Source organism: Cygnus olor, chromosome 16 (genome assembly GCF_009769625.2).
Source record: "Cygnus olor isolate bCygOlo1 chromosome 16, bCygOlo1.pri.v2, whole genome shotgun sequence".
In the NCBI taxonomy this organism is placed as follows: domain Eukaryota; kingdom Metazoa; phylum Chordata; class Aves; order Anseriformes; family Anatidae; genus Cygnus; species Cygnus olor.
Genome location: NC_049184.1, coordinates 11,146,076 through 11,160,826, shown reverse-complemented (window position 1 = coordinate 11,160,826; position 14,751 = coordinate 11,146,076). Strand labels below are relative to the sequence as shown.

The 14,751-nt window shown below is 38.9% G+C and overlaps 1 protein-coding gene across 4 annotated transcripts in view; it reads right to left on the bottom strand.

Moving 5' to 3' along the window:
* The window catches only part of GNAS (GNAS complex locus), a 151,033-nt gene that overhangs the window by 33,819 nt on the left and 102,463 nt on the right, over positions 1–14,751 (bottom strand). For all 4 annotated transcript variants that reach the window (XM_040575415.1, XM_040575416.1, XM_040575418.1 and 1 more), the window contains exon 5: positions 7,116–7,213. In XM_040575415.1, the coding sequence (XP_040431349.1) occupies positions 7,116–7,213 (98 nt within the window). The remainder of the gene's footprint in view (positions 1–7,115; positions 7,214–14,751) is intronic.

The window sequence follows — 14,751 nt, the reverse complement described above, 5'->3', positions numbered from 1 at the left end:
ACTGCATTTGGTTTTGTACGCTTGCAGAGGACAGGGCCACAGGAACAAAACAGAAGCATGGACAGGTATCAGACACACACTGCCTAAAAAGTTCAGGTACTACTGAACCAAACCAATGAAAGCAATTACAAAAACATGCATCTGATGTTTGCTTTCAAAAAGCTCAAGATAATTTTACTTTCTTTGCTTGAACTTTGCTTTCTACTTACGATCACAGAGAAAGCCTACTATTTTATTGACAATTTTTGTAAAATACAATGTTAAAAGCCATGCCAAAGTTTTAGAAATATGCTAAGGCAAATGCGTGCCTAATCTGAGTAAATACTGTTACTAAAACACAGAAACAGCTGTTGTATGAGCAAATGCTCCATTTGCATGTGAAAGCAAATGCAGCACACAGTGGAAATGGAAGTTCATTTCTCAAAAATCAGGCATCTATGAACACTTGCAGGATGGTTTATCCTCAACTCCTGCAGGCACGAGCAAATGATACACTTAAAATAGAAGGCAAAGCACCACTATCTGGCTGCAGGACTGGGTCAGGAAAGAGTTCTGGCCCAGCCTTCGCATGCCGGTCTCTGACCAGGCCTTCCCTGCCCTCAGCTGAAGGCTAATCCCTAAAATTTACAACAAGATGTGGAAAGGAAGTTGCATCTGCAGCAAAACGCCAGAAAGGAACTGACACTTTAACAGATGTGTGGAACAATGGACAAATAAATGTGGCAAATGAATGAACGTGATGGGTGCGGGGGGTAAAAGTGGTGGAGTGAAAGTGGAGACAGCAATCAGATTCCCCAAGCAGAGTTAAACCCTTTCAGAATAATTCAGAACGATGTGGTAGTCTTCACACACACCTCAGATGCCTGTGGTTTATCTTAAACTGGACACGAGGAAAAATTTCTTTATTGTGAGGGTGGTCAACCACTGAACCAGGCTCCACAGCAGTTGATGCCCCATGTCCGTCAGTGTGCAAGGCGTTTGGACAATGCCCTCGTTTACCTTCTGGTTAGCCATGAAGAAGTCAGTCAGTTGGACTAGATTGTCTTTGAAGGTCCCTTCCAGCTGAACTATTCTACTCTATTCTACTCACATTTCGGACTTGTAAAGGTCTTTCTGCCATTATGGCTCACTAACTTTAACATTTTCATCTGAGTGCTCCTAATTCTGAAAACTCAAGCAAGCTACTCCAGGACACCTTTTGTTTTATCTTGCTTCATACTGAGATGTAATTTATTTTAGAGACAGAGAAGTTTATCTGGGGTTGAGTGTAGGTTGAAATTATGAATTTATGATTAGCTGTGACAACAGTGGGAACATGTGTTGGATTCATAATCCATTTATTGGCTAAATTTAGGTAATCTGGTTTTCACAGCACTTGCCAGCAGGCACATCCCTGCTATCAACAGGCAGCAAGAAAGGGCAGACACTTGGAGTAGTTAGGAATAATTCAGGCTGCTTATATATTTGGACTCATTTTGTTGGTCCTGACTTCAGTGAAGTTATGCAAGTACAGGAGTTACTGTGCTTCCTGTTGTCTACAGCAACCTCTTTCTGCACCTAATGCCCCCATGGACTGGGGAGAAAATATAACCTGGGGTTTATTTACTTTTACCTGAAATTTAGCTTTGTTTAGAACATAAACCTCTGGTACTTCAGGATGAAGAAGAATAGGGACAAGGCCCTAATTCAATGATCTCTAAGTGCTCTGGAACAAAAGCAAGGTGGTTTTATGATTAAGACCAAGGATAAGAAATGAGGTGATCTGGGCCTGGTCCTTGGCTTGCCAAAGAATTCGCACAGCAGTAGGCAAGCTGATCAGCTTTAGATCAGCAAAAGGAGAAATGAATATTAGTCTTCCGCGCAGGAATGTTTAACAATATAATTGCTAATGCCCATAAGAAGCTCGCGTATGCCAGGAATATAGGCTGGGGAAATTCCTGCCCTGTCAAATGCGAGTACTCAGCACAGCTCACAGACCTGGAGGAGACGAGAGGAACTGCTCTGCCAGAATTGCATTGATTAGAAAGAAAGTCAAAAGAAAAAAAAAAAGTAAGAAATAACACGAATAAGAAACTAGCCTAAGAGTACCACTGATAAATCAGCTGCTATTTAAAAAAGGTGAGACTTTCAGCAAATGCAGTTTACTGTACAGTCTCTGAAAGTAACTTCATCACAAAGTGAAATCAACATGGAAGAAAATCATTAAGTACTCAGACTGGGGCTCTTAATTGCTCTTACAACTCAGCAAACCCAGAAGTGAAACACACCGTAAATCTCAATAAAAATATAAAGAATTTACAACCCCTAACACATCAGATACTAAGAAAACAGCACGTCCACATCTGCTGATCCTTAAGCAGCTCTGCACAGCAGTCAGCTAATAGCCGCACTCTCCCCCTTTCTTTGATAAGTATTTTAAAAACAAACATCTTCAAAAATACTTCTCATAAAGCCCTTCTGGAGCAGCCTGGCACAGTTTCAAGCTAACAGAGTGGCTCTGCTGGTGCTGAAGTTGGAGAAATCCAACTCACTGCACCTACACCACAACCTCCCCGGGCTTTCTGCTTCCCCGAAATGGCAGGCAGCGGGAGAAAACACGGCAAGGCTTTCAAGCAGGAAATAGCGTGAGAATAGGCTCCCTCATGCTACTTCCAGCCCTTCCTGATAGCGGAGGGTGTGAAATGGGTTGCAAATACTGTCTCTCACATTATTTCCTTTTCCACCCCAGCCAAAACCAGGAAGCGTCAGCTGGGAGATATGCAGAGAAAGCAGAGCACAAAATGAAGCAAAAATCATACTGGTGGCCAAGGAACCGAGCTGAGCCAAGGCTAGATAAAGTAAAAATTCAAGTATTTGTGGGCACTTCCTAATCGTAACAAGACTAGAAAACAACACTAGGAGGCTCAAGTACCTGGGCTTTGCTTTTGATTTGCTACAAAGCTGATCCGGAGGCTACTGACATCAACTTGGACTTACTTGCATCCTCCAAGCCTTCGTGCCACCAATAACCCATCTGTATGAAAGAGATCCTACTTATTCCAACTCCTCTGCAGTGCATTTGTGAAGAACAGAGATCCGCAAACGAAAACCAAGGTAGAAGTATTAGCAGCATCAACGCTTCACAGAGATCATGTGTGTTTATACTTGACAGGACGCATAGATTTGACATGCAGGATTTGGCACATTACAGTGGAAACGACCCCTAGGTTCCCAATATTAAGTAGTATATTCTGAATAAAACGAAATCCTGCACCTTCAGGAAAGAAATATGAAGGATGGTAAATCACTCATCGCCATTTGGGATTTTCTATATTCTAGACACTTCTGCATTCTTCTGTTTATTATTAGCCAAAAGGAGTATCACATGGCCGCTCCAGTTAAAACATTCATTCTCTTCTATATACATCCCCAAAATATGCGAGAGCAATCAAATCTGGTCTCCTCTCAGATACTGCCCCCTCCTCACAGCTAAAAAATATTCTCCACAGGGAGAAACTAGTGACAACCTCCCAGACCATGCTGTTCTAGAAGCAGAATTGAAACTAATTACTTCATAAATGGAGCTAAGAAGGGGAAACAGCCTCCTTTCCTTTCTCTCCGGACTGTGAAATATACACTGGCAGGAAGTACAGTAAAGCTCACGATGAGCAGAAGCAGCTACCCTTCAAAACGAACAGGGCTCCTCTGAAGTGATGCTTTCATTTAGTCAGTAAGCTTGAGGAGGAAGGGCAGGATACCAGCAGGGCTCCCCAACAGATGAGGTTACTGGCCCGGCCTCCCAGCTTCACACCTCCGAAGCTCACAAGTGCAATTAAATGAAAAGCCCAAAGCTGGTACCTGGGGCTTTTCGTCAGGTCTTCTGCTCTGAGCCACTGCGGCCAGGAGCTCGAGGGAGCAGTGACAGAAGCTCACAGACAGGGTTAACGGGAACTTCTGCTGGGGAGGCACCGAAAAACTTCAGCAAGTCAGCACGAAGAACTGCAGCGTTTAAAGGTACTTCTCAGGAACAGGTGACAAATACCACTGCTAGACTGTTAGTACCTATGTTAGTGTTAAGTAGATAGAACACGTTTGGATGAGAATTATCTTCGTTCCCACTCTCCTAGGAAGGACAAGTAGACCAAAGTGGCATTTTTCCTGTGTTCATCCACGAGAATTGTTGACAAACCAACTTGTTTGCTTCTTTCCTCAGCACAACCTCTGCAAGAGTTTAAGTCTCCATTTCCTCAGTATCTTTCTTTTCAAGATGCTTCAACGTCCTGAAGCTACGCCATAGGTTAACAAGTCCCTAGCTCTGGAAGGACCTGATGTTGGACTAAGTTTCCACATGGAGAGCCAGCTCCTATCCATGAAAAGCAGAACTGTAAAAGCAGCAGCATCAAGCACGAAGGAACGGGGCAAATCCTCACACCTCTCCCCAGCACTCGGTACCTGACTACCACACCGTTAACAAAGATGGAAGTGAGAGGAACGAAGGGACTTGGGCCATTTCCCAAAAGCTGCCAGACGGGACGCGGGTGCTGCAGCCTGGCCGAACAGCTGCCACGCGAGGGAACACCACCAGCCCTGCCACGGCTCTTCCCTGCCGATGGATGACAGAAACCAGCCCCTAAACTCTTACATAGCCCTAAAGAAGCTTTGCATATATTTCATTCCAGTTTGGCAGAAACAGAAATGAATTTCATTTTGATATTAACATTCCTGAAAGCCAACCAAAGCCCTGTGCAATATACACTCTTTACTATCCTAAAAGGGATAAAATTAATTTGTATGTTTGGAACAAACTATTTGCAGTGCACTTTGCAAAGCTTCCTATATATAACCATAGAACTCACAAGAGTGATTTTTTTTTTCAAATGTAGAATGTTAAATGACTCCATAGCAAGACAAGCTTTACACTAAGCAACCCACACTTCAAAAAAAAGGAATAAAAAAATTAAAAACAGCAATAAAAAGAAACACTTTAGAATTTTAAAGCAGTTCTCCAAACTAAGACTCCATTAATACTTAACAATTTATTCAACTTTTAACAGCAAGAAAGGATTTTTTTTTGAAGCTGAACTAGTCTTGAAAGAGAAAAGACATTTTTCTGCTTTCCATTTTGAGTAAGCTTTTCTCGTTTTAAACATGGATCTTCAGAAGTGGAAAATGTTTAGGACCCTGGACTCTTCTCTGAAAGAGCTGACATCTCCAACACTTCAGTGTGCTCAACTTTCTTTTTTAATTCCTATTAGCTCTAATGAGAGCAGTTTGCACATTCAAATTAAAAATCTTTACTTGAAAACCTCAGCAGCATTTTGTATTCTGCCTCTGCTGCATTTTTTTAGAATGTGCTCACTGGGTTAATTTTGAAGTATCAATCATGTCAGATTTCCACGCAAACATTTTGCCATTAAAAACTCTTAATTTGCATATTCTGTTATTAAAAACAATACCAGGGCATGATCAAAAATGCCAGAAAGGACAAGAACTGCCAGTACTAACAGTTAGAAAGGTTCTTTCATAAGGAAACTGCCACACACTTTACAACCAAATTGAACATACATAAGAATCATGATCTATTTTTAGAAGGAGACAGCGATGGTATCTTAGAAAAAAAATCAGTAATTTGTCAGCAATGTATAAGGTTTATTTTTGGTTCCACAGCCCATGATGTAAAATTCAGTGTTCCACTAGATGGAGCAGGATGGTAAAACCATCATAAAGGCCATTCCTCTTGATGACCCATGAAAAAGTCAATGTCCAGCAATCAGGGAGGATAGCAATTTTAGCTTTCTTCTGTACAATCACGGCAGGAAAAAAATTTCATCCTCTTCCAAAAAAAGAGCAACACACAAAAGAAACCATAGTGCCCAGCAATACTTGTGCCTTCCAGTGATAGAAAATGACTGTTAACAAGCACTAGACAGAAACACTAACAGATAACCAAACACCATCAGAAACAAAACTGTTTTTAACAATTTCTATCAGCTTTATGCTATAAAGACAAAATTTAGTGGACAATTGATAGAAAACATTTTTTTTTTGTAGCAACCGAACTTGCAAAAAGATCCATGCCGAATGATCAAACATTAGTCACCTAATGGAAGACATCAAACACTAGAAACAATGGCAAAACTTCAAAGAGCCTTCAAGAGACCTGGAGCTGTGCAAGTCATAGTAAAACCATCTGCCTGGTCTCTTTTCAAACAGAGCTAATTGTTGATTTACCTTTAAGTCTATCTAAACAAACAACAACAAAAAGAACCTTACAAATTTTATTTCATCAAACGTTCTTTAACAAACTCAGCAGTAGGCAGACAAACCACAGTCCTCCATTATGCGAAATGAGAAGCTTGCACTTCCTTGACCATTAAAACTTATTTCAGCTTCTCCAGAAGAAACAGAGTGTAAACTAATAAAGAGCAGTTTTAACCATTAATATTCCAAATTTAAGTCCTGCAATTCTTGAGCCTACATTATGAAAATACCAATTGTCACAATTACCACAAATACCTCGCAAAAAAAAAACCACAGAACCATACCTTATTGCGATATGTGATAAATAACTGCAAACATGCAGCAGTCTCTCTCATGACAATACTAATTATCACAGCAGTATAAATAGCAGAGGGAAATGAATCATTCTCTGATATGTGCAGAAGGTACACAAGCAGAAATCTTGGTGACTGATCACAGGCTGCTGCCTGCGATTGTTGCTGCCATCTCTGTTTTCAGAGAGATAAACTGCACTAAACCCAAAAGCTGCAAACACGGGCACGTTTCACACCATCATACTTTCCAACTTATTAAAACTTGCTCAGTATCTGAAGTTGACTGTCATTTAGAAAGGAACTGGTGTAAGAGGAAGAAGCGGGAAATTTGCTGTCAGCCGAAGGTGTCAGCCTGTACTAGGACCACCTGAAAGTATAGCGAGGTTTTCAATACCAATATTATTGTCTAACTGAACGCCAGCTTCCCTAGCTCTCCCTAATCGCTGTTAATCAGCCATTCATTCCATAGTGCACCCTCTTCTTTTCCAAGGTATGGAAGACTAAGCACCAGGACTATCCAAAACACTGTTACTAACATCCAATATCACTGTCAGTATGCAGCAGAACAGAAACGATACTTACTACTGCGCACAGTCAATCAGCTGATATTCATTAGACCTCTCATAGCAGGCTTTCACACCTTCGTCTTGCCAAAGCGTTTTTGTATGTTCATAAAATTCCTGAAAGAATAAAAAAATACTATCAGCAAAAAAAGGATTCTATACTAAGAAGCAGCAAATAGTAACATATTGTTAGCACTGTAACAAATGGTAAATGGCAGCAATTTAACAAAAAAACATTAAACATCCTTGTAGAAGCTGTGTAAGAGTTCTGTTCTGTTGGCTTTCTTAGTGTCTTGACTTTGTAACACTTTAAAACACTTAAAGAATTGCTTCTTGATCATCTTGTCCCAGTTCAACTGTATTTGGAAGTCCTGGAAGAAGGGCTAACTTTTCATTAATGACAATTCTGTAGGCATTTTTAGTAATCAATACTATTCGGTAACGCTTGCTCTTTAGCTCACGGATATTATGTTTATTTGTCTGTCAACATTTTTTTTCTTCATCGAAACACTATTTCTCGGTAATTCTTCCATAAAAGCAGCAAATTATGAATAGGTTTTACGTAATTTTCCATTTTCCAAGTTAGTGGGGATTTCTGGGGACTATACAGACACCTTTATCTTAGTGCTTATATCAACGGATTTGTTCTTTTGCAGTGTAACAGCATATTGAGCTTCAGAAAAAATACACTGATGCAAAACTAGATCATGTTTTGATGGTGTTAACCTTAAAATTATAAACCAAGATATGAAAGCAGCCAGAAGTGCAATGCCTTAGTTTTGCTGAACCTGTAACGTAAGTACAAAACACAACCAGAAGTCCATCCTTCTTTGCATATAAAAGATGCCCTTTAGCTCTAACGGGGGTGTGTATTATAATTAATTATATTTCTGGCTATCAAAGAATTTTGAATAGACTTAGAAAGAACAACAGCATCTTTGTAACTTAAATACACACACCACTGTATGCATTACTTTTATCAATGACCATGGACTTTTCCTGGGTATATCTCAGAGCTTTTCAAGCGTTTGGGACTAAGTGCTTTAATTTTGATTTTTAATGGGCTCTGTTCCCCTATTTCAAATCAGCTTTTCTGCACCCAGGAGAGCACACAACCTTTAAAGTAGGTGCTGTATACATTCTGCCGCCCCCACCCTTGCCCCTTTTCTTAGCGGTGTGTTATAGAAAAAGGATATATTATTTTAAATAACCATTTTACTACTTCAATGTCCCTCCATTAACTCAGCTTTGGAATCATTCCCTCTCTTGGGATATCGGTGTCTTACATTCTTTTACTATCAGCGCAGTACAAAGAAAGAAGTCCTCCTTTCCTATCAGGATATTAACTACCACCTGAACCGTATCTCAACAGTAGATGCTTTGAAGGGCATCTTCAAGACAAGTAATGGCATCTTAAAAGTAAATTCAGTGCTGCAGATTTTGAGGCCAACCACAGTTTTGGCAGGTAGAAGATGCATACATGATTGTGTGATCACACAGTTGTGAATACCAATGATGGAAACAACCAATCAAATAATAAATTTGATCTTGTTTTCATTGCTATTGAATGCACGCACATGCACACACACACACACAAAGAATAGTCAAAGCACACTACTCATCTTAAAAAAATCTTTACGGTAAATTTTTCTTCCTACTTCTTTTAAAGACAATACACACTTTATACATGATATTAGATGTATCTTTATGGTTTGCTCCCTGCTTTTATGAGTTGTTCACAAGCAAAAAGAAAACCTGAATTTCTTTCATATGTAGATAAGTTTTTACATGATTTCAACTATCAAGAGATTGTACAAATATTTATTGTTAAAGGAAGATAAATTGCAATATTAATTCCTGTCCTCAGTTCTCTTTCTCCCACTGCTGAAATGTTCATTGGACGCTTTCATTTTGAAAGTTTCCTATTTTTTGGCAGTTGGGGGGACTGGCAAGTACCTTCAATCTTCAACTGTATCACAGCACAGAGACAAAAATATCTTTCCTAAGTAAAAAATGAGCAGGAAGAGAAAGTCAGGAAGAGAGAGGGTATTATCTGGAATCTCACCATATTTGAATCACAACTATTTTGGGGTGGCTTCATTTATTTATTTTTAAAACTAACAGCAAAAAACTGATACAGAACCTCTCATGACTCATTTAACTTATTACTACAAAGTTGGGAAGTTGTCTTAATTGAAAAATTGAATTGGCAATTGTATTTTGTTGTTGTTGTTGTTGAAACAGCAGCTGATTCAGATGGACATAAACCATCTAAATTTCCAGCTTATCAAGATAACTTACACCAGACCTCAGACAGTTAATTGAACTATTTGGCAGACATATGTTTCTAAAATAGATATCTACTTCAAACTGGGGTCAGCATCTGCCAAGCCAATTATCTCCAAATATACCCCAAAACACTCTCTTCATCCTGCATTACAGTCAGTAAACAAATAACTAGGCAAAGATAAGTTTATAAAAAAATGTAATAAAGCATAATAATTCTTCATCAGCTACAAATGTATATTGAAAGTGAAAGGACACACTGTGTTAATGAAACAAGATCATGGCACAGTAAAACTCTCTTGGCAGTAGAAAGAAGACGAACTTCATGTTTCAAAAAATCTTTTTGCATCCCCTTTCCCTTCCATTATGGTTCTCCCTCCTCTTGGGCTTTTGTCCATCTCTTCTAACATACCTGACTTTAGCTTCCTCAATGAGCCCACGTGAAATTCACTAATATACAGGCAGAAGTGTAATTAATTGCCTGGAATGCTCACATTTTACTACATACTACTTATTTAGTTGATAATTTCCTGGATTGTTCAGTATGATAATCTGAGACACTGGAGTATCCCAATGTTCTCCTCATTCAGAGACCTCTCATTAGAAAGTTTCTTCTTGAGCTTGGATGCCTTCTCATTCTTCAGTCATTTGCTGACAGGCTTCTCCTGTGCCTCTTCTCCAGCATCGTTCTTGCATATTATTTAAAAATAGCCATAATCAGTTTGTCCTCCCACATTAAACCCAGACCTCCTCACTTTCCAGTAGTCCCTCTTGAATTTTGCTGTATCCACCCAGGTTGGCATTAAGAAAAAGGCAAGAACACAACACAAAAATGTTCAGATCTTACACTGATTGGCTGAAATGTCTTGCAATCACACAGTTTTTAATGACCTATCAATCTGTAGGAAGACGAACCTTCTAACCATCATGAAAATGAGGCACAAAGTCCTTCCTCACTCAACTACAATATTCCAGCAGAGAACTGAAATAAAGCAATTATTTTAAGCAGCTTATCAACTCCATCATACCTTGTGGAAAAAAACATTTCGAGTAGTTTCTGCAATCAGACTCTTAAGTGGGATGAAAAGTAAATCCAGTTCCTGGCCCTAGCATAAACACATTGATAATAAAAAGCCTAGGATTTAGTTTGACAGAACTGTTACATATTGTTCGGCAGAGTCCTCCCTGTGTTTTAAGAACAGTTCTGAACTTCCCAGAAAGTATGTGGATAACAATAATCAATGTTTTTGCCTTGTTAGGTCAAATTAGCAATAAAATACTTAATACTGCCTTTATGTCTGTCCTGCCAATCTGAGCTATAGTCAGCAGTACTTTTGCAATCCTTTCAATATGGTTGTTAACTGTCCATGTGGGCTGGAAAAAGAATTCAAGTCCACATTCTTTGAACTTTTTATTAGCATTTCAAAATCGAGATCTACAAAAAGTAATAAGTAATAGATTATTATACCTAGAAGTATTGTTTTTTCTTTTTAACTACATGACCTGTGACAGCCAACTATGAAGATCCCTTGTTAAACAACCTTTTGTCTTTGGGCCACACCAAATCTATCGTCACATAATTAGGGACTGATGCTGACCCAACTTACACAACTGTAAACAAGGTATGTAGGTATTCATCAATGAAAAGTTTGAACCAAGCTTAGAAAGTTCAACTCGTGCTTTATTAGAAGCTTAGTTATACTACAATGAGTGATTTTGGAATTAAGACATATTAGATAGTCACCAAAAAAAAAAGAAAAAGATTTCCCCCTGTCCTCCCACCCCCAAAAATACACCTACACTAACCACAATTCTGAAATAATATTTAAGAAAAAGAATAACATAAGAAACCCTCAGCATCCCCTTTGAGTCATGGAATGTAGCCTGGGGTAACTCTCCGGGAAGACAAGCAAAACCACAAGATTTGTTATGCATGTAGGTGGAAAAGGGGCTTCAGAGGCCACCAGAAAAATCAAGTCAGTAACAGGGTTGTGTTTTTTTGTTTTTTTTTTTTTTTTGTTTTTTTGAGTTAAATAGGTCTAATTTGTATGAGTTCTCTAAAAATAATGAGTTAGGAAACAAATTAACCGAAAGTAGCAGGCAAATTTCCTGAAAAGAAATAGCCAGAAAACTAGTCCTTACATGTCTGCTTCTTGTTTCCATAACACTGATTCATTTGCTGGCACATCCTAATATAACAGACTCTACAGCAGCATCAACACAGGTTTATCTTGCACTAATAATGGAACTCCTAATAAAACAGCTAAAATAAACAAATAATACTAAATAACATTTTGGTTTGAGACGATATTCCACTTTAAACAGGAATTAAACATTAGGTTCAAAACAATCCACAGTATTTGAAAAGTATGGTCCTATTAACCATTCTTGCCTTATGTGTACTTAAAACCAGAAAAATATTCAAGTTATGTCATTTTCCATTTAAAAAAAAAGCTGCAGTTACACAATACACACCCAAGATCCTGTTTAAACTATAGCTGAAGCTGTGTAAAGCAACAAAAGTCAACATAACCGATGACAGGCAGCATGGCATCACCAAGCAAAGTGAGAATTGAATTCTTCCCAAGACTTTACACTCTTCAAAGTGCTAACATAACCCAAAAGAGAAAAATCCTTGTGCAGAACACTTAGAGAAAATTATGCCAACGTAACACACATATGAACATAACAATCAGGGTTTGACTTTGAATGAGTTCAAACTGCACAGGGGCATGGTTTGGATTCTGGGCACAATCCCTACAAGCTTCTGTGAAGCTATAAAATCTTGGAGAAAATGCACTGTCTGGATAAACCTTCTCTGGTCTGACTTAGATAACTCAAATATGAAGGACCACGACTTGCTGATTGTAGGAAGCCTCATAGGAAATCATACCATAACACTACAGAGTTTTAACAGCCATAGTCATGTGAAAAGAAATGCGTTTAAGCATTAATGTTTTGTTTAGCAGAAGACACCTTCTCCACCTTCTGAAAGATTCCCAATACAACGAATAAACAGGTAACAATTGTATATTGCCTGTATTCGTTTACAGGAATGCAATCAGACCTTTGGAGAAAAAACCAAACAAACCATGAGCAGAAATCATCATGTAAAAGGGATGCTTGTAGAACAGTACTTTGCTTCCAGAAAGATCTAACCACCATCCTGGATTAAAAACGGGGTAATGCAGAGTCTAATCAAGTAAAAATGCTACTTGCAGTACAAAATTTCAACAAGTTGAGTAAGTGGCAGCAGGTAAACAGCGGTTTTATTAAAAGTCAACCAGAGAAAGTGTTAAAGAACTTGGAGGTTGAGTGTTTTGGTTGTAAAAAAAAATTAATCCTCAAGAGAGAAGCTCCAGGCCTGGGAAAAAATAAGGAACCAAGATCAGCTTTTGAGAGGCATTCTAAAAGGATAAAATATTAGTAGAAAATGAAAGAGAAAAACTGGACATACTGTCTACACGGTTTTGTTCCCTCCAAATATATAAATACTCAAGAGACTTTTAAAAAATGTTTATGAAGCAATGTTTTATAGGCATTAGGATGTTGGCAGGGAAAAAACATTGGCACAGTAATTGCAACTATGACACCATGTTCATAGGAACCCTAGCACGGTCGTGCAACATTACCTTTTCTTTGTAAAACCATAATATAGGGCGGATCTGTCAGCAGAATAGCTTATTTACTAATTCCAGCAAAAGTCAATGCCACTGAAGAAAAACCACACTACCTACTAAAAGGTGTGTACAGCCATTACACAATGTTGTGGTTAAAACTGGGATTCAATTCCTGGGCAAAGTTCAGCGTCCCATGGAGTTGTGCATTTCATAATAAGAGTTTTAAATAGGTCAGCCACTTACAAGCCTAATGATTAAAGGTCAAACTAAATCAGATTCTAACTGTAAAATTGTATCTTGGAGGACATTCGCTTCCAAGATTAAAGCTTTTAAAAACAACGCTGACCATTGGTTTCAACCCTCTTTACTAAAATGCTCTGTATGGTATGGTGGGGGCACACAAACTCTGCTTTCGGGATGGGCAGGCAGTGGTGCTGCGTTCCCCTAATGACCTGTATTAGGGCACCACGGGGTCATGGGGCGGCACGGCAGCAAGGGGTATTCCAAGACAAACTGCACAGGTTGATTTTCTCCTTTCAGGATAGGTAAATACACAGCAAATTGATTTATTTTTTATTGCTCGTATCTGAAATCAAGCGACTGTAAGGCTACTCAGTGAAGGAAGCCAATGGTGTCTTGTCATTCTCCCCGTGTTTGGGCAGGGATCCTACAACGTGTTAAATTTGTCAAATCAGACAGTTTAATAAGCCACTTACTTGAGTAGGGAAACATCTGCATTCCTAATGGTGTGAACAAGTGTTAATTATTGCTTGCTATTTTAGGGAAAACATGCCGATGATATCACAAAGGAAACGCATACCTACAAATAGTTGAAGATATTCTCCAGTTACTGGCACATGTCCAGAGGCGAATACAAAACTCTTTGGGAGAGGCCAGAGTACTCAGCATTTCCCATAACTGAGTCAGAAATACTTTCAGCAAGGATTCAGCCTCATTATCAATAGTCTTTGGTGTTTAGAAAGAAGAACAAGGCTAAAATATTTTGGGCGTCTGTTTACGTTACCTCCACATTTCTAGTAGTACAAACGAAACCGGATGTTGCTGCAAAAAGGGATAATGGGAAGGGAATTTTATTTAAGAAATTCCTGTCAAGCTTGAACTTTCATTTTTTCCCTCTCTTACATTTCAAAAGGCCGCAGTATTTGCGAAATGTACCAACACGTGATTCTATACCCATTATATACCACAGCGCCTTTGGTTAAAAGTCTCCAATAGCATATCAGCACACCATCTCCCTTTCATTTTTACTTTCACGAGATATTTCATCACCACAGAAGCTTAATCTGTTGATACTGGAACACTACTCAGATTTAATTCTTTCATACAGTTCCTATTTAAAACCCATCACTCTCGTTAGGGAGGAGGAACTCACTCTTGGTGAGAGCACCAAGATGGAAGGTTGGCAGGTGTGGGCTGCCCTGTCAAGCAGCTTCAAGCTTCAAGCTCTGTCAAGGCTTTGCTGTAATTTTAAACCAAGTAATCAATATTCCTCTGCTTCTTCAGAATATACTTACACATGGAAAGAAGGTAATTCATTAACGAATTAAACCCTCTACTAGCATAAAAGGCTCAGGAAAAAGTCTTCTATACCATTTCAGCTCTCTCTTGGGGCAGCAGAGAGCTGTGACAGAGGCATTGCAACCAAGAGCTATTTTTACAGACCTCTGGCTAGGAAGGAAGGTTTAATAAAACTCTGAGAAATTTCCTTTGAGCCTTAAATTAGGGTTT